At 36.4% G+C, this 19,494-nt stretch overlaps 1 protein-coding gene and 1 long non-coding RNA gene across 2 annotated transcripts in view; one reads left to right on the plus strand and one right to left on the minus strand.

Moving 5' to 3' along the window:
• Nucleotides 1–1,738: 1,738 nt before the first annotated feature.
• LOC136033976 (uncharacterized) lies at nt 1,739–8,533 on the minus strand. The gene is made up of 3 exons (XR_010619069.1): nt 8,394–8,533; nt 7,406–7,628; nt 1,739–1,928 (listed from the first exon to the last, which is right to left on the minus strand). It is a non-coding gene; the product is annotated as an uncharacterized LOC136033976 (long non-coding RNA).
• The window catches only part of LOC136033975 (transcription factor AP-2-epsilon-like), a 109,999-nt gene continuing 97,607 nt past the window's right edge, over nt 7,103–19,494 (plus strand). The window contains exon 1 of the mRNA XM_065715007.1: nt 7,103–7,621. Within this exon, the coding sequence (XP_065571079.1) occupies nt 7,391–7,621 (231 nt within the window). The 5' untranslated portion in view covers nt 7,103–7,390. The remainder of the gene's footprint in view (nt 7,622–19,494) is intronic.

Consider the following 19,494-nt stretch of genomic DNA (forward strand, 5'->3'; position numbering starts at 1 on the left):
GCATAACATTTTTTATGATTGCCATTTTATTATTATTCTTAGCAAAATTTATTTTAAAAAAATTCAACTGAAAGTAAGGAGCGATATTAAAACATAAAATGAGCAGACAATCTTCCGTATATGAAAGGGACTGTCCCCTTCTCAACGTCCCGCTCTTTACGCTAAAGTTTGACTCTTTTTCACAGTTCTACTTTTTAAAACACTCAGACAAAAAATTTTAAACACAAATTACGAAGTTCCACATTTTTGTAGATAGGAGCTTGAAACTTCTACATTAGGGTTTTCTGATACGTTGAATGCGATGGTGTGATTTTCGTTAAGATTCTATGATTTTTGGGGGGTGTTTTACCCCTATTTTCGAAAATAAGGCAAATTTTCTCAGGTTCGTATCTTTTGATGGGTAGGCTAAGAATGAATTTGATGAAAATTATATATTTAAAATCAGCATAAAAATCCGATTCGTGTGCTGTATCTATTAGTATCAAAATTTCGTTTTTAGTCCTTCGTTTACTATTGAGTCGGGTCACTCCTTACTGCAGTTCATTACCACGAACTGTTTGATAGTCTACATTTCGGGCTCAACTAGCTTCGCTGATTCAGCCAACACGGCCAAAATTAATTGAGAGAAAATCTTTTAATGTTCTAAGCTTAGTTAGGGGGATACGTCACATAGGGATGCCTGTGTAGCTTAGTTGAAACCCGTTTTTACGAGGATGTGAGCTAGGTGGAAGTCGTCTGTCCACGTGAACCTATGTTTTTGCGCCTATGTTAGATTTGTTCTTAGAACCTATGTTAGATTTTTTCAATAAAAGTTTCAGCTTTTCTCTCGTCTCATCTATCACTTGTTGAACTTAACGAAAAGCTCTATTTCATTTTTGCCTTGAGACCAGAACAAGGGCGTAATTTTCTATGAGGTAGAGGGGGCAACTATCCCTCCTAGACCACAGTTTGCCCCCTCAGCTGAAATTTAGTTTCTCCAAAATTCTTTTCAAAACTAAGGTAAGCTTGCAAAATTCAAGCATCCATTAAAACGGGTCAGTTTTTTTAGTATATAATTACCTTTTTTGTTACTATATGCCTCAATTTTCAGTTTTCACTTGATTTGGAAAAATTGGCTTGAACTTTGCCCCCCCCCAGGATTTGGGCGAAATTAAGCTACTGGATCAGAATTGAACTGGTGGGAAATATCCACCTTTTTGTTACATAATGGTTGTTTTCATGAGGACGAAAGGGGAACATGAATTCAATTACCACCCTTTTGGCCCTTGGTTTTAAATGACTCATTTGCCCACTTGATTAAATAAAGACGCCAGAGGGAAAAACAGACCAATTTTAAGACACTTTTTCATAAATGTTCGAATATCTCTGAAATTTGAGCTAGTCTTTACAAAGAAGAATAATCTGTTATACTCTAAAATTTGAAAATAATTTTAAGCTTCCTGTGAGTCAATGATACTACTTCTATTGTTTAAAAATGAGCAATTTTTCAGTAGCAATGAATTTAATTAAAATCCAAAATCAGTTGGGATTTTCCCAGTATTTCCAAGCTCAGTTTCAAAACGATTTATCCTTTTTATTTAAGATAACGGCCAAACTGAAAATCTATGGAAAAATATTGCAACGCATATTCTTGTTTTATATTAAATTTTATTTAATATATGACAGAATTCCCCATCTTTAAACTAATTTCACATGTAATCAGTGAATTGAAAACATACAGACTATCTTGGGAAACAAATTCAACAAAAGGAAAGTTTATTTTTCAACTATAATGGTAATACAAAACACTATTTTCCCTTGGTAACCTATTTGTGGTTGTTCTGCGTGATCCTCAGGGTCTTCTTGGTTAATGTAAATGCTGTTCATTCGTCTCCCTAAAACGACCTTCAGTTTTTTTCTATTTCTTTGAATAACGGAGTGGCCAGGTTCTGAAAACGAAAAAGACAAACAATAATAAAAAAATAACTAGAAAATAGAAAAAAAAGTAGTTTTAAAAAGTAGGGTTGAGAGAAAGAGTCAAACTTTAGCGTAAAGAGCGGGACGTTGAGGAGGGAACAGTCCCTTTCATGTACGGAGTAATTTCTGTTCGTTTTAATGTCGATCTTACTTTCAGTTGAAAAGACTTGTTTTTTTATTTAATATATAACAGATACAGTTTTTGATGTTCTTTTTATTTGCGGTACCTTGGTATTGCGCCGTGTAATAAAAGAAGTCCCACAGTAACTCATAGAACAAAAACTTCTAAGCAAATCGGAGACAAACGTTTTTTGGGCACCCCTCATCCCGCCCGCAAACAGATAATCTGAAATCCCCAAACACTCCGTGAAAGTTTCAAATCAATCCCGATTTTCCAATTTGGTCCGGTGCCATAGGGGGTTACGGGGATACCCAGGGAAAAGTCAAGAAAGAGTGTTAGTTAGCCTCCATTTACTTTTGGCCCTTAGAAATGGTAATGGTGCTTTCAATTCTTATCAAATGAACCCCCTTGCAAGTTTGTAGGCCCACGTCTTACATACAAAGTGATCAAAAAAAATCCATGGAAGGCTTTTGACTCTTTAACGCTTGTGCATTATCTCTGAAAGATGTAAACTTTCACGTCCGTAAGTTAATTAATCCTTGTCCCAATTACATACTTAATTTAATAAGACAAAAGTGGGGAAACTGATTGGATCACGATTTACATACAGTTTCCTCAAATTCACATAGTTGTGCTAATCTGTTCCGTAGTTCCAGAAAGGTGAATAAAATAATAATGAAGTTAGACTTTTGTGACTATTAAATAAAAAAAAAGTTTTTTCAACCGAAAATAAGGACCAACATTAAAACTTAAAAAGAACAGAAATTATTACGTATATGACGGGGTTCGCCCCTTCATCAATATCTCTCTCTTTACGCTAAAGTTCGAATTTTGTTCTCAATTCTTTAAGGATGTCCCCTGAATCACAAAGGCCGTTTAATTAGAATAACAAGCTCTTTTGAAAGTACTAAAAAAAAATCTTTAGCTTAAAGAGTGTGGCATAGACGATGGGGAGAACCCCACATATACGTAATAATTTCTGTTCGTTTTAAGTTTTAATGTTGCTCCTAACTTTCAGTAAAAAAAACTTGTTTATTTATTAATTTCTGATCGTTTTTTTAAATAATACTGGGAAATCCGGCACCCCCTTCATGGGAAAATTCCCCTGAAAACGTCTGTATATTTCTCAATAAACAATGCTATATGCAAACAATGGAGAGAGTTCATAACTTTCAGCCCTTACCCCGGGGACTGTGGGGGATAAAGGCATCCTCAAAGACAGAGTTATTAGATTTTTCGACTTTGCTGAACAAACTGACTATCTCAAAATATTGATCCCGTAAGTTTGTGAAAAAACGAGCATGGGAGGGGGCCTAATTGCCCTCGAATTTTTTGGTTCAAACGGGCCCTCTCGCAATATTCTAGGACCAATGGGTCGATACGATCACCCCTGGGAAAACAAAAAACAAATAAACGCGAATCCGCGATCTTTCTTCTGGCCCAAAAAAACTTATGTGCATTTCACGGAGTGAAATTCCACATTTCTGCAGATAAGAGCTTGAAACCTCTACAGTAGGGTTCTCTGATACGTTCAATCTGTTGGTGATTTGCATTATGATATTATGACTTTTAGGGGTGTTTACCCCTTTTTCGAAATTAAGGCAAATTTTCTCAGGCTCGTAGCTTTTGCTGGATAGTATTAAACTTGAGGAAACTTATATATTTGAAATTAGCATAACATTCAGAACTTTTGATGTATACTTTGACAGATCCCCACGATCTGTTTTTTTAGAGTTTCGGTTACTATTAAGCCGGATCGCTCCTTACTTACAGTTCGTTACCAGGAACTGTTTGATTTGAATTTCAGGTCTCAGAGGAAGCTAAAATTCCTTAATGTCAATACTATCCACATTAAAATGCATAGAAATCAATATCTAATTTTTAAACTGTCATGACCCAGAGCCAGAGGGGTTGTGCATAACTTTGTTGGCACCGGAAGCATGGTCTTATTTATTGAAGTTTCCTTGTGAACGCATTTGAAAAAAGGTAAGTCTTTACTCTTAAATATAAGAGATTTAGGTACTTTTCTGTTATAGCGCCTATGTTAAGTTCTTCATCCATTGTCACACTAGAGAATCGGTTTCTTGATTAGTTTCTTTCAGCTTACCGTCATACAAAGGCAAGAGACAGAAATATATAGTTTGGGGTATATATTTGCACATTAGGGGGGTGGGGTAAAGTATTTGGACAGTGTGAAGCTAGAAAACAATTCTTACTTGTTGCAGACTAATTGTACCTAACACATTTTGCATACAGACCCGCTATACTTTACACCCGCGTCCTGATGTGCGAATATTTAGTCCAAATTTGTTTTGAAAGTATTATATTTTCATCATGTTCTGTGATATTTCATTATGATTAATAAATTTCATTCAATAGAGATCGCAAGCTCAATGAAAACCGGTTCTACTTAGCTTTTCTACACATACGCGATATAACAGACAAGTACCGAGATTTACCTTAATAAAATTTACCACAGTTACCATAATCGTTGGTAAAATTTTAGTTTAGGGGCTTTTTGCCATGTTGAAAAGTAATAAGAGTTAAGTGAATGAAACTCAGGAATACATCCAGAACCTTAATGTTCTCATAGGAAGATATTTTAAAGCACCTACCTCCACTCCTTCGCCCTCCAAAGGGCAATGGCATTGATGACCTTTAACAATCTTAGTGTTATAAAAGTACAACCTTCCAAAAAAGGTCTTCTGCTCAAATGAGGCACACAAAGAGTGTTACGAACCTCATACCATTGCTCAATCCCAATTGATAAGGTTTTAAAGACATATTTCTGAAATTTTGGGAAAAACCTTGATATAGCTTCAAATTCTACTGAAATAACAGGAATGGCATTTAAAAAAGCAAAGCCAATGAAAGAGACTGAAAATTCAGCTAAAACGTTTTTTGTTAAAATTTAGGCATGTATAGAACTATTACTTATGGAATTTGCTGAGCCCTAAACACGAGAAAATGTAGATATAGCAGCTTGGGAATACATTTTTGGCCCCGTACTCATTCCTGAAAGTCCCTTTAACCTAACTCAACTACTTTCCAAGACAGCATGAAGCCCGTAATCTGGATTTTTACCTTTTTTACATGCAGCTTAATAACAGGCACGTACTAATTTTTTTTTTGGGGGGGGGCATTCACAAAAAATGTTCAGCAAATATCACTTATCGCATGAAATTTGTTCATCATCTATAAGAAACATAAATCTTGAAAAAAAATAAGAATTTTGGTGGACGCCCTAATTTTTCGGACCAAGTAGGCTACATAAAATTTCCCTGAAGTTCTATAAACTTTATGGTGAAACATCCCTCCTTGCGTAAGGGCCGGTATAGATGACCCTTTTCCGTTTCCAAAAAATGCTTATTGGCGGGGTAAAAAACTTCTAGTATCTGATTAAGATACTAAAACCATGAAGCGTACAATTTCAAACTAGGTATTGAACACGCCACATCGGAAAAAGGCAGAGGGCAAAATTTCTGACCAAACAAACAAGCGAATTTACAATTAAGCCGAGTAGCTTATACCTACTGGTTGATTGAATATGAAACATATTCGAGTAAATGTTTAGTGTCGTCAAAGGCTGTCTAAACTGGAAACAAGGCTGATAAGCAGACTCGTTTCCATACCATAGTACTTAGAAATGCTAATTCTAGGAGCGCATCTATTTCTAGTTGACGCTCCTCCTCCATGGACAAACTAAAATGCGTAAAGTGGGCTTGCTTACAGGTAACATTACCTGTAGAGTGAAGCGTATTGATCTATGAGCCCTGCAGGTAGCAGGGCGAGGTCTGTATTATATATTTATTCAATAAACCTCGTACGAGGTTTTTCTTTTTAGTTTTAGCACTATTTGCTGAATAAATATAGAATACAGACCTCGCCCCACTGTCCACGGTGCTCGTGGACTAATACGCTTCGCTCTATAGGTAATGTTACCTATAAGCAAGCCCATTATACAAATTTTTAGTCTCGTTGGAGGGGGATTTTAGAAAGCTAAAAAATTGATGCGCTTCTCTAATAATGACAAAGAAACAATATGCGACTATCAGGATCTTGCTATATGCAGTCATACGCACTTTAGACCGCTTCTGACGAAACTAAAAACTTACCCATATTCGTACGTATCTATAATGGAGGTGGGATAGTATACCCTTCGAAATTCTTCCAAAGAACACTTAGAAAATTTGGGTCAGAGGATGGGCTTCTTGTGATTTTGGAGTATCTGGAAAAATAATTGTATTTGGCTATCTTGTCTTGCCAGTTCTAAACACTGGACTTGATTTAGCTAGTTAGGCTACTAGCCCCTCCCCCTTCCCAATTAAAGTTTAGACCTTTGTATACTAATAATTTTATTATTACTTAAGAACGACATACGTCAGGAAGGTGACGAAACTAAAAACTTACCCATATTCGTACGTATCTATAATGAGGGTGGGATAGTATGCCCTTCGAAATTCTTCCAAAAAAAACACTTGGAAAATTTGGGCCAGAGAACGGGCTTCTTGGGATTTTAGAGTATCTGGAAAATGATTGTATTTGGCTATCTCGTCTTGCCAGTTCTATACACTGGACTTGATTTAGCTAGTTAGGCTACTAGCCCCCTCCCCTTCTCAACTAAAGTTTAGACCTTTGTATACCAGTAATTTTACTGGTATTCAAGGTGGTATGCCCCCCCTGTCACGAATGTGGTTTTATTATGGTACTTCTTTTTACTCTCCCCCTCGCAAAACAAGATTAAAGCTCTTCGTCTTGCCAAGCAGCCTACTAAAGAATAAAATCGCTTACAATTAATTTATTCTACATTTGATATTATTTTTTCAGAAAAAAGGAAAGAATTGGGTAGACGTATAGTTAGTTTGGTTGGATGCACACTCTTGGGTTGGCTAAGTTTCAAACGGGTATTCTTGCAATACTTCAAGGATTATAAAATACCTTTTCTCCTTTTCCGCCCACCTGCAATGGGCGGGTAGTTTCTCCCGCTTTGCTTCAGGTAAGCAGAACCCAAATGCTTCAGGCCTTTCACTTGTACTGTACAAGCTTCGCTGATAGCATATTTTTGCCTTAGGGCCACTATATATATTTTTAGTTTTATTTATATTAATTGTGAAATTGTGATATTTGTGACTTTCGTATATTTCTTAGCTAAATCGTGGAATTGCTTACGAGATTTTTTTGATCACAGTTCAGTGATATATCTGTTTGAACACAATAAGTGCCTTCGTGTAGATCATCTAATATTGTGCAACGAATTGAACTCGAACTATTTCTGTTGACATTTTCGGTCATTCACTGAACTAAGGAAAACAAATGTCTGATACTCACATGGACGATGATATGGAAATGGAAAACTCATCTATGTCCCATCAGAAACACGAAAGAAATGAGGATGATGATAATGATGGCAATGGTCGACAACAAACAACAGCTGTTGTAACACTTAATAACAATGAAGTAACTACCGTCCCTGTTTTTCTTATCGACGCTTCGGCCCTCCAACATGCCCAGTCTTCGGAATCCGATGATGTGGATGTCGACGAGGTAACATCTGAAAATTATCCTTCTTACTAATTTAAAGGGTAAAATTGTTGATGAAGAACTTTTTGTTATCTTAGAAAGTAATTTCCATGAAGATGCCAAGCTTTTGGCTATATTCTAAGCTATTCACCTAGGTTTCTTTAATCTACGCTTATGATTTTAAAATCATATCCAGATCATCAGAATTATTTTCAGAATCTAGAGCCAAAAGAAGAGCAGACAAAATCTAGAGGAATTTATTTTGTTTGCCGAGTCTAGCCTAGATATAGGGAATGAGTAGGCCTATCGATATAGAACTTTAAAATTTCTCGTGAATAGGCCTACTATCGGGGCTGTAGTCTAGGCCTAGATCCAACCTGAAACTTTCATGCACCTAACTCAACAGCTATACTATCTAAGATAGGCCAGTTCCATCAATCGTTTAGTATTTTACCATTGTTGTGCGGTTAGGCTGCTTCAATAAAATAGCCTAGCCTATTGCATCAAATATGTTAAACTAGCCAAATTATCAAGTTTTTTCACTATTCGTAATGTGCACCTTGATTTACTCTTTTATAACAGCCAAATAATTTCACTATTCTGTTTTTAGACTTATATTTACGTGGTCGTTGCAATTGACGAAAATACTTTTCTTGACCTAATTTCTCAGTAGCCTAGTTTGAGAGATTCAATCAGTTCAGTAACTTTATCGTTTTTATTAACCTTCACCAATCAACAGCGAAATAGAAAAAAAAAAATTAAAGGCATTTAACCTAAAATAACCAGAATATACTACCATTAATTATGAAACAATCCTAAAATGTTCCATCACTATATACGTCCAATACAGTTTTAACGATTATTTATTGGCATCATTGAGACTATCTTGCTAACACAATCACAATGAAAATTCTACTTGCCCCTATTTGTGATCACTTTCTGTATTGACCAACAGTCTTTTACCTAAAGGCTAGCAATGAGCGCTTTAAGGAAAAGCCCTTAGGAATTTTTTAACTTGTTCATTCATAAAAAGGCTTATTCTTTCCCCGTCTTTATAACGTGTTTTGTCTCATTACCAATTCTTTACCTTTTGGGTAGTGTATCCTAACGCGACAACTTTTTTTGGGTGACATCATTTGGGCTTTAGAGTTGCAAAGGGGTTATGAGCCAATATTTGACGAATATAAATAATGACTGCTTATTTTTTCGATTGTATGAGAACAACGGCTCCATACTTTCTGTTGAGGGTAGGTATGACTCTAAGTTTGCCCCAGGCCCCTTGTGTTCGGGTCGGAAGACTTCAAACAAATGCTAGGGACCGTTTGAGATACCCACAGGAGTAAAGATAAACTTTTGATTCTACCTCGGATTGAGGATACAATTTAGAAGTTTGTACGTTTGTTTAAGTTTATCAGCCGTCAAAAAATTTTTGGCAAAGGCGTGTCGAAATACCAAAAATTTAAACTATGGAGGCAATAGCAAAGCAGAGGACATTTAGGGTGGACGAAAACAAAGGCTCCTACTCTTTAACACACATTTTCCTGGGAGTACCACTAGGTTGAGTGGCCTGCTAAATTCTTCTGACATGTGTAGTGCTACCGCGTAGCAGTGTTTTAACGCCACCGTGGTTTTCCGCCACCTTATAATTCAGGTAGGTCAGAATTGACATAGACTAACCTAATCTGTCTATTCAGAACCAACTAATCCTCTTGATGATACAAGATTTCCTGGGTGGCGTTAAAACATCCACTCCGTGCTACCTACCTACCTGAATGTTTAAGGATTACTGGCGGTGGCCTTTGGGGATGGGAATGTGGTTAAGACCTTCCTAACACTTGAGGCTCTTGAGAAACGGCAAAAGAAGCTTGGCAGGGAGATTTTCCTTTAGGAAGGAGGACGTTTTCAAGAAAAAGCAAATACTAAGACCTCTTCCTCTAAGTCTATTTTAATGACGTTCATCTCGCTTCTTTGAACTTCGTTGTTCTCAAATCAAATTGTCCAAACGGGGCGAAGTGATAATCATGTTTCTCTGTCTACCACAAAATAACAGAAATGACTTTCCTGTGCTATTAGATAGGCTTTGAACTTGTTTCATGATTATTTATATTTTCTTTTGTTCAACAAAGGAAAATCATCGTATCTTTAAGCCTCCTGCGCACAACCACCTTCTTTCCCTGTGTTTAATGGGTATACATGGGCTTTATACCCGCGATTTCATGTTGTTCCACCAGAAAATCCAAGATGACATGAGAAAAGCAAAAACGAGTAAAAGAAAATTATTCTCTGCAAGTTATAGCCTACTGGTATGGTCAATGGCTGAAGCTTGGCATAGTAATCCTCAAAACACCGTTCAGCCCTCCCTGTTTCAGTTATGACCACGAACCTCTTGTTCCTCCACCCTGTGATAACTACTAAGGCTCTAGACCCGTTCTTGGTACCTAAGTCAATGTACTTTTAGTCGTTTTTATTTCTTTTTTTTTTTCAAAAAGTCTACTAAATGTCTAAAACATTTGTTTTTGTTTGTCTATTTTTGGAGAAGTTGGTCGGATTTTAGCAAATAGATTTTTGTTAGTGCTAGATAATTAAAAGTTTCTGTTTTCTATATTTCCCAAAAAATTCCATTTTATTCCCGATAACGAGTACTATAAATGAACAATTGGCAAATTGAGTAAAATTGGAAAATGGTGGGTCATGTTATCCCCAAAGACATATTTATTTGATTTTTAACTGTACTGAATAAAATGGATGTCTCAATTTTTTGATCAAATGTCTCTGGGGGAAAAGGGGGCGTGGGAGGGGGCTATTCGTCCTCCCATTTATTGTGCACTTAAAAAGAGCTTTAGAACTTTTTATTTCCATTCGAATGAGCCATCTCCTGATCTTTTAGGACCATTGGTTCGATACAATCACCGTGGGAAAAGAAAACAAATAAATACGCATCCGTGACCTTTCTTTTGGCAACAAATACAAAATTCCACGTTTTTGTAGACATTAGCTTGAAACCTCTGCAACAGGGCTCTCTAACATGTTGAATCTGATGGTGTGGTTTTCATTAAGATCACTTGGATCACGAGGATTTTTTACCCCTTTTTTTGAAAATCATGCGAATTTCGTCAAAACGCACTAGTTCATGTATCAAACAGTTCGTGGTAACGAACTGTAGTAAGGAGCGACCCGGCTCAATAGTAACCAAAACTAAAAAAAAATTGAGTTTTGATAGCAATAGCTACATCAAAAGAATCGCATTTTAATGCTGATTTTAAATATATAAGTTTAATCAAGTTTAGTCTTACCCATCAAAAGTTACGAGCCTGAGAAAATTTGCCTTATTTAAGAAAATAGGGAGAAACACCCCCTAAAAGTCGTAGAATCTTAACGAAAATGATACCATCAGATTCAGCGTATCAGAGAACCCTATTGTAGAAGTTTCAAGCTCCTATCTACAAAAATGTGGAATTTCGTATTTCTTGCCAGAAGACAAATCACCGGTGCGTGTTTATTTGTTTGTTTTTTTTCTCTTTTTTCTTTTTCCCAGGGGTCATCGTATCGACCAAGTGGTCCTAGAATGTTGCAAGAGGGCTCATTCTAACGGAAATGAAAAGTTCTAGTGCCCTTTTTAAGTGACCAAAAAAAGTGGAGGGCATCTAGGCCCCCTCCCACGCTCATTTTTTTCCCAAAGTCAACGAATCAAAATTTTGAGATAGCCATGCTGTTCAGCATAGTCGAAAACCACAATAACTATGTCTTTGGAGATGACTTACTCCCCCACAAACCCTGGGGGAGGGGCTGCAAGTTATAAACTTTGACCAGTGATTACATATAGTAATGGTTATTGGGAAGTGTACAGACGTTTTCAGGGGGATTTTATTTTGTTTGGGGGTGGGCTGAGGGGAGGGGGCTATGTTGGAGGATCTTTCCTTGGAGGAATCTGTCATGGGGGAAGAAAAATTCAATGAAAAGGGCGCAGGATTTTCTAGCATTACTATAAGAAAACAATGAAAAATAAATATGAAAATGTTTTTTCAAATGAAAGGAAGGGGTAGCATTGAAACTTAAAACGACAGAGATTATTACACAAATGAGGGATTCTAAAAATGCTTTAGCATAAAGAGCGAGGTATTTAGGAGGAGATAAATACTTCGCTCTTTATGCTAAAGTATTTTTAGTAATTTAAACTATTTATTCTACGGCCTTTCTGATTCAGGGGTCATTCTTAAAGAATTGGGACAAAACTTACGATTTAGTGTAAAGAGCGAGGTATTAACGAGGGTACAAACCCCCTCGTATACATAATAAAAATATAAGATTATGAAAGTTTGTTACGTAAGTTAATTCTTAAGTTACTTATATTTTTTACTAATAAAAACATTCGTTAAAAATTAAAAGTTCTAGTTGCATTCTTAAGTAACCGAAAAATTGAAGGGCAACTAGACCTCTTCTCCACCCTTTATTTCTCAAAATCGTCTGATCGAAACTAAGAGAAAGCCATTTAGCCAAAAAAAGAATTAATATACAAATTTCATTTTAATAATTTATGTGAGGAGAGCCAAAACCAAACATGCATTAATTCAAAAACGTTCAGAAATTAAATAAAAAAAAACAAATTTTTTTAGCTGAAAGTAAGGAGCGACATTAAAACTTAAAACGAACAGAAATTACTCCGTATATGAAATGGGTTGTCCCCTCCGCAATCCCTCGCTCTTTACGCTAAAGTTTGACTCTTTGCCACAATTCTACTTTTTAAAACAATTAAAAGCTTTAGCGTAAAGAGCGAGGGATTGCGGAGGGGACAACCCATTTCATATACGGAGTAATTTCTGTTCGTTTTAAGTTTTAATGTCGCTCCTTACTTTCAGCTAAAAAAAATTGTTTTTTTTTATTTAATTGTTCAAAGAAATGAATTTAACAGGTTATGAATTTAAACAAGCTATGATCTTTGTATGAGGGTTGTCCTTTGGGATTGAAGTGATCACCGGGTACATCTGAGGGGGAACAAGGACCACACGTAGGGTAAGAAAGCGGTGCCTAGTTCTCTCCTAGTTTAAAATGAAGGGTTAAGGGGTAAATAACTCCATCTAAACCAGGGAGATGGAGCTGTTACCCGAGGTGAGTCTGCATTGCCATATGTGCTAGTAATGAACTGTCGGAAGAGGTAGCTACGCCATAGCAACACGTACGAAAAAGAAGCGTTAAAATATCAGAGGGTAGAAATGATTTCACACCCTAGCTTGCTAGCACGGGTCACTATCTTCGTCTCACCCCTATTTCTTAGTACAAAGAAGTTTTTTCTGTTTCTATATTTATCGTATGCTTCGCTTTCTTTTTTGGGTTGATCTAACGAACTTAGGCGGCCTCCCACAAAATCTATTTTGCAAACACCCTCGCCTGCCCCCTCTATTGTTTTGTTTTGAGTAACTTCCCTGCTTGGATTGTAGATATAGGATTAAGTAGTAGATATACAGTTCCAGAATAATTTGAAAATATCCCTTTAGATTATAATGTATTTTGTTTTACAATCTTTATGTTGTTAATAAGTTAATAATTTTTTTCTGTTTCCTCTATTCAGCATGAAATGTGTTTGTTTTGGTAACCTCTTTGGGTCGAAATGCACCCCACGAAAAAAAAATCTTGTTCTCAAGTTTTTTTTCTTTTTTTTAATGACTTCTGAATTTCTCATCCAGCTTTATTTTCTCATTAAATTGTGGTTTATTCCGTTCCTCAATATATATCCTGTTATACACAATTTACTTTGTCATATAAATGAATGAGTAATTGAAGATAGGTTTGTCTTGGAACTTCAGTGAGCTAAAACAAGGACGATTTCTTAATACATTTGTTCAGTCGCATTCTTTGAATTCAAAGCTGTCACTTTAACATCGGTGATTTTTCGCCCAGTCGATTACTATGTGTTACCCAGATGTCTGGTTTAAAATTATGATACCATTAAAGTGAAAAAGCACCATTTTTCTAGTGAAAATGCGCAAAATGAACGATTTCTGCAGAAAAAAAAAATTGGCGTCATGCACCGATTTCAAAAAATTAATTCGCAACCCCCCCCCCAAAAAAAAAAGCACCCAAAGGGTGTAAATGTTCCCCATGTGGCAATTCTGTTTCTGACCCTTCGAGTAAGTTAAGCACATGAATTACTTTTGTATATAATCTAGGATTTACCAAGGCACATCAGCAGGGGGCTTACGGACCTGTTTTCTCTTCATTTTTTATGTCTTTCTCCCAACATAGTCTTCTCATCTTCTGCTAATTTCGAATATAATTTAACTATTTTCTGTATTTTTTATCTAATATTTACACCCCCGCCCTCAGTGTGTTCAAATAGCACCCGTCGAACACAAATCCTGGGTGCGTGCCCGCATTCACCATATTATATTTATGTTACCGTGGCTGTCCGAAATTCGTCAACATTCAACGGTGAACGTCCGCAATACCTTTTTTATTCTCCTTGGATTTAGTCAGCGTTGCCAGTCAACTTTTTCAATTTAATGAAAGGTTTGATTAGGTCAGGTTTTTTAACCCATTTCTCATATTTATAACCAAATTTAACGTAGCCTAAATAAACAAAATTTAACCTATTATCTGTATATGCAACAAATGTACAAAATATTAACTCGATATTTTTATTATTAAAAATATTATATTATTCTTATATTAATATTAGAGGGGTGCAGCAACTATTTTGAAGTTGTCTATTTGAACACTGAATTTTATAACTTGCGTTAATTTGAAATCTTAGTAACAATCTTAGTTTATGCCTTGATTGATATAAAGCACGTACGAATATACATAATTTTTTAGGGGGGGGAGGCTCATAAAACGTAAAAACATGGACAAATCATATGAATAGTATTATGAATAAGCAATGTTTAAAATAAAACTTTGATTTTGAGGTGGGGCATGGGGTCAAAGACCCTTCTACGCACTAGGCAGATGTTTTGTTTTGTAGTTTTTGTGTTTATATTTATTAACATATATAGCAGCTGGGAAAACTTGATGGTTTGTGTTATTTTGAAGAAGGCGTTAAGGAACTGAGAATAGGACTCTTAAGTCATATTGAATTCACCACTATAATTTTACGAGATCTAGTAGCTTTTTCGACGGGGGTGCAGATAGGTGTAGGAGGTGCAGATCTAGTAGCTTTTTCGACGGAGGTGTAGATAGCCCCGAAGCTGGACGGAGGAACGCTCTAGACCACTAAAGTATCACACTTTGGTAATTTATGGCATGATTTTAATAGGATTTTTCAGTTTCTGCCCTTCTGACAACTTTTAAACACACCCCTGCTAATCGGGCCCATGATATAACTACAATATGTGTGCCTACGCGAGATTCCTGTTTTTTTTTTTTTTTCTAGTCTAAATTACCTGTTATACTTAGGAGGAAGAATATCGGATTATTGAATTGATTATTGAACCGTCACACATAAGTAAAACTTCTGCTATAGTCGGAGAAAAAGGTCTAGGCGGGGGGGGGGTTCTGTATCTTGGCTTTTACCTGAACGCCCCCGATTGCTCCTTGGCACTCTCCCAAAACTGATTTCAAAGATTGTGTTTGCGAATCTTTTAGCTAGAATCGTTCCCAAATGGTGAAGCTGGAGAGCGTTTGTGAACTCTATGTTTCAACCTTATTGTGCAAAATATATCGGCACCTATACGGCCGTATCGAGGGGGAGGGGTTAAGGGTTGGCCTCCCCCCGAAATGTTTGTCCGACTCGTAAAAACGTAACAAAGATGTATATAAACAAATTTTCCATGCGCTTAAAAAAAAATTACCCCTCCCCCCAGAATTAAAATCCTGGATAGTCCCTTGTCTATCCAGGCATTGTCTATCCAGGAGTTGTTACTTATTCTAGACAGTATTGAGTTTTTAGTCTGATTTCTCAAACCATGTTTTCAGACAATAATATGCTTGTTGTTACCCGGATGAATTTATTTAAGTCAAATAAGATCATTAATTTGCTTCCTAATTTAATAGAATATGTTACCTCGAGGAATTTAACTGCGAGTCGGATGCATGGTTTCGCGAATGTAAACTTCCCTAGATAGACAATTGCTTGGTAAGAAACAAGGATTTCCATCAGACACGTACACAAAAGTTGTTTCGTGAGGGGGGGGGGGGATAATGAAAAAGGGTACTTACGAGTTACCTCGACCACACTCAAGCTCTTGATCTGAGTAAAACCGGTTTTTCTGTCTGCATTGGGAGATAATCAACTTAGCCTCAGTGAGTAAATTACTATGCAGTTTCTTTTTTTTTTTGATTAAATATTAGTATGTATAGCTGGTTAGGTTAGGTATTTAATATAATACGTTCTGGGCGGCCTGCTTTCCATAATTCTCTGTTGTAGTTTCCATAATTTTGTTACTAAAGTATTATATTTTCATCCCATTTCGGTATATGTCCTTAGGATTAACCTAACTTCACTTCTTGAGTGTGGTCGCGATAACACGCATTTGCCTGAAAAAGAATTAATAACTTGAATAAGGACTGCCTAGAAATGTGTAAAAATAGGATTTTGGGGGGCCAAGCTCCTCTGTGTACGTGCCTGATCTACATATTCGTTTCCATTTCGTCATTTTTAAAACCGAACGAACAAAAAATATCAACATGAATTAAAATTATTTAGTAAACAGTGTCATTTCTAACAGGACTATGGGGTTGGTTATAAATTATAACCAAATCCGACTACAGACATTTTCGATATACCCCCTATGACTCCAAGACTCTGACGCGACAGCCCTGTTTTAAAGATTCATTTAACTAGATTTTATAAGTTATAACCGACTCAAGACGTTTTCAGTATACCGCCTCCGACTTCATTTAGCAAAAATTTACTATAACTCCGACCCCACGACTCCAACTCCACAGTCGTTATTTCTAAACAAATATTGTCGATGTTACGCCTAAAGGTCGCATCTGACATCTTCATACTCCTGATATAATTTCAAAAATTGGCTGCTAAGCTATCCTCTAAAGGGAAATCAATAGGGCACTGTAGATGCCGAGGATCAATGTGTGACTGAACATTTATTGCCCTGCTGATCCTCCCTTTGAGTACAGCTTTAAAAAATTTAAATGTCAGAAAGGACCTCTAGACGTGACAGTAACGATATAATCCGTTGCTAAGTCTGAAGTTTGGTCTGGTAGGTTTAGACCCAAAATGTTGCTCTGGTGGGAGGTACTTTAGCCTGTTTTCGTGTATTTTTCATTCCATTGTGCTTTCTTATTTTGGGAAAAAAGTCAGTGCATTAAGATTACGTCGCAGTTTAGTAATCACGGTTCAAGTATTTCTGAAAAAAAAAATTTTTTCTGAGAAAAAGAAATTGGCGTGATAGTAGTCTTGGTGGCGTAAAGCTTTTTTTGTAATGTTTTTTTTCAAGGTTTTTTCCACGAATCATACTGCATATTGTCTTCACGAAGCAATATTACCCAAGACTTTGTAAAACAAAAAACGAAAAAGGAAATCGCGTAGGATAATAATCTGACAGAATGGATTGTATTCTCATTCAGTAGGCTTATTTCTTCTTAACAGTAAATGATAATTATCCCATCAGTATTCAGCATTTTTTTTTTTTTTAGTTTTTTCTACCATATCTATTTTAAACAAGGATATTTTAAAGTATGATAATTTATTAACGTAAATGTTATGCTTTCCTTAACTTATTTGGCCGTCTGTCAGGGCACCAATCAGGGGGGAGGGGTGGGATGAATAATTCCCCTCTAGATTTAGATTTTTTTTTGTATCTACATAGAAAAATCTTTGCCCATTCGCAGCATTTTTGCCAGAACTCGTTCTCTCTCAGAAATAATGAACACTAGGTCGCGTGTGCCAACCGTTTCGGGGATTGTACCAAGCATGACAGAATAGTACCAAGCGTAGCAAAACTGTAAGGTACATGTGGCTTTCTGAGATTTACACCAGGTGGAGGGAAATCAGCGCCCATTTGCATTTTAAATGAATAAATACAGGGTCGTATCGAGGATTTTTGTTTGGGGGGGGACTTAAAAACGCATAAAAAACTAGATATTGGGGGGCTTAAACCTCCTCCCCCTCCTGGATACGGCCTTGAATAAATGTCCTTGCTATCTGCACTTCTGAGTTGAGCTATTAAATCTACTGCAGTAATTCAAAAGGCGATATGTTACGCTTTTTAAATTTTACAGGAGATCGAAAAAATTAAAAATTATGCTTTGAATTTTTGGATGTTTTGAGTTTTGGATAATGAACAGCTGGAAGGTTTTCATGTAGTCTTCAAGAAATAACAAATATAGTTTTGATGTCCAAAGCTAAGACTTTTAAGACTCTCTGTTTCTCAGGAAGGGCAATATTTAAAAAATAAAGGCCTCATAGATTTCTTTACCAAGCTGAATCTCCTCTGTATCTGAGCGATTTCCTTTTTGTAAAAGATGCAAGGTGACAAATATTATTTTTTATCTTCAACTTGTAGCTTCTCCTTTCGTAGTCTGACTGATCACTAGTCACTAATTATCACTGATCACTAATTTCTTCCATCGTATCTAAGCCTAAGTATATATTTTTCAAAAAGAGCTGTTTCTAATCATTTCAGGATCAGCTGCCATTCCCTTTGTTTCAACATATGTGGTCGAGGGTTTTTTCAAATAACCACGGGTGTGTCTAGGATTTTGTTTAGGGGGGGGGGGTGCAAAACAACCTAAAAAATCCATAAAAAATTTGTTTATATGTATTTTTGTTACGTTTTTACGAGTTTGGCATTTTAGAGGGGTCAAGAGAGTTTACGAATTTGGCCAAGAGAGGGGATACCACCCCCTCTCTCTTGATAACGGCCTTGCATTCAAGAACAAGTGCAAATGTAAAATTCCTAAAATAAAGCTTTAAGGCTCCCGTATCTGAAGAATCAGTCTTGTATATGCATGTACTGAGAGCCATTAGCCGTATTGCAAAAGTCTTTGAAAATTCCAAAAGTTCTGTCTCGTTGTGCGTTATTAGAAAACTGATTATGAACCGACCTTTATAGATCTTCTAATGTTCACCTCCCATAAGTCTTTGTTGTAATTTTTATAATTTTGTTGGTAAAGTATTATATTTTCATCATATTTTGTTTTATTTGATTAACATTAACCAAACTTCACTTCTTGACAGAACTCGAGTGTGGTGGCTATAAGGCACAAGTACCGAAAATCCTTTTATGAGTCAGGTACCAAGTTTTCATATCCGCACCTTTTGCAAAAAAAACTGATGGGGGACGGGTGTTGTGGATGAGCTACAAGCCCAGTTTTTTCCCAATCAGGTTCCCGAAAGCTTCAGCTAAAAGTTTTATGGGAAGATGGTATGGCGGGGCTAGAAGGGCCTTGAGCCCACTCTTTGCCTTCAATCCCACAGATTGTAGCCCATTGCATGTTTCAGATTAAACGGGAATAGTAAGCCAGAATAGCCTGAAACCAGAATAGTAACCACAACAGTGAAGTTGACAACTTCCGGAAATTTTCAAATTTCACGAGTAATTTCTGTAAAAAAGAGGAGTTGAAATAGAATATTGTATACTTTGATAATTTAATTCAAAAATTATCTCCATTGCCTCGAAGGCAGATTATCTTTCCATGGCAAACCTTCTAGTATCATTAGTAAAAAAGAAGCAAAGAACTACCTTCCATTTCTTTAAGAGAGCTATTTCAATGTTGGAGGCATGTATGTTACCATTCCTTTTTATTTCAGTCCAAACGCAAAAAAAAACGAAATGATAAAACTCGGGTGAAATTACACACTTTGTAACAGCATACGGTGGCATTTCCGAACCTGTTATAAATTACACTTTTTCTGATTGAGCTGTTTCCTATGTAAAAGGTATATTGGTTGATGGGAGCAGGGATGCACCACATATCTTAGGCACTTTTAGATTTTAGTC

This window comes from Artemia franciscana, chromosome 12 (assembly GCF_032884065.1).
Source record: "Artemia franciscana chromosome 12, ASM3288406v1, whole genome shotgun sequence".
Classification (NCBI taxonomy): domain Eukaryota; kingdom Metazoa; phylum Arthropoda; class Branchiopoda; order Anostraca; family Artemiidae; genus Artemia; species Artemia franciscana.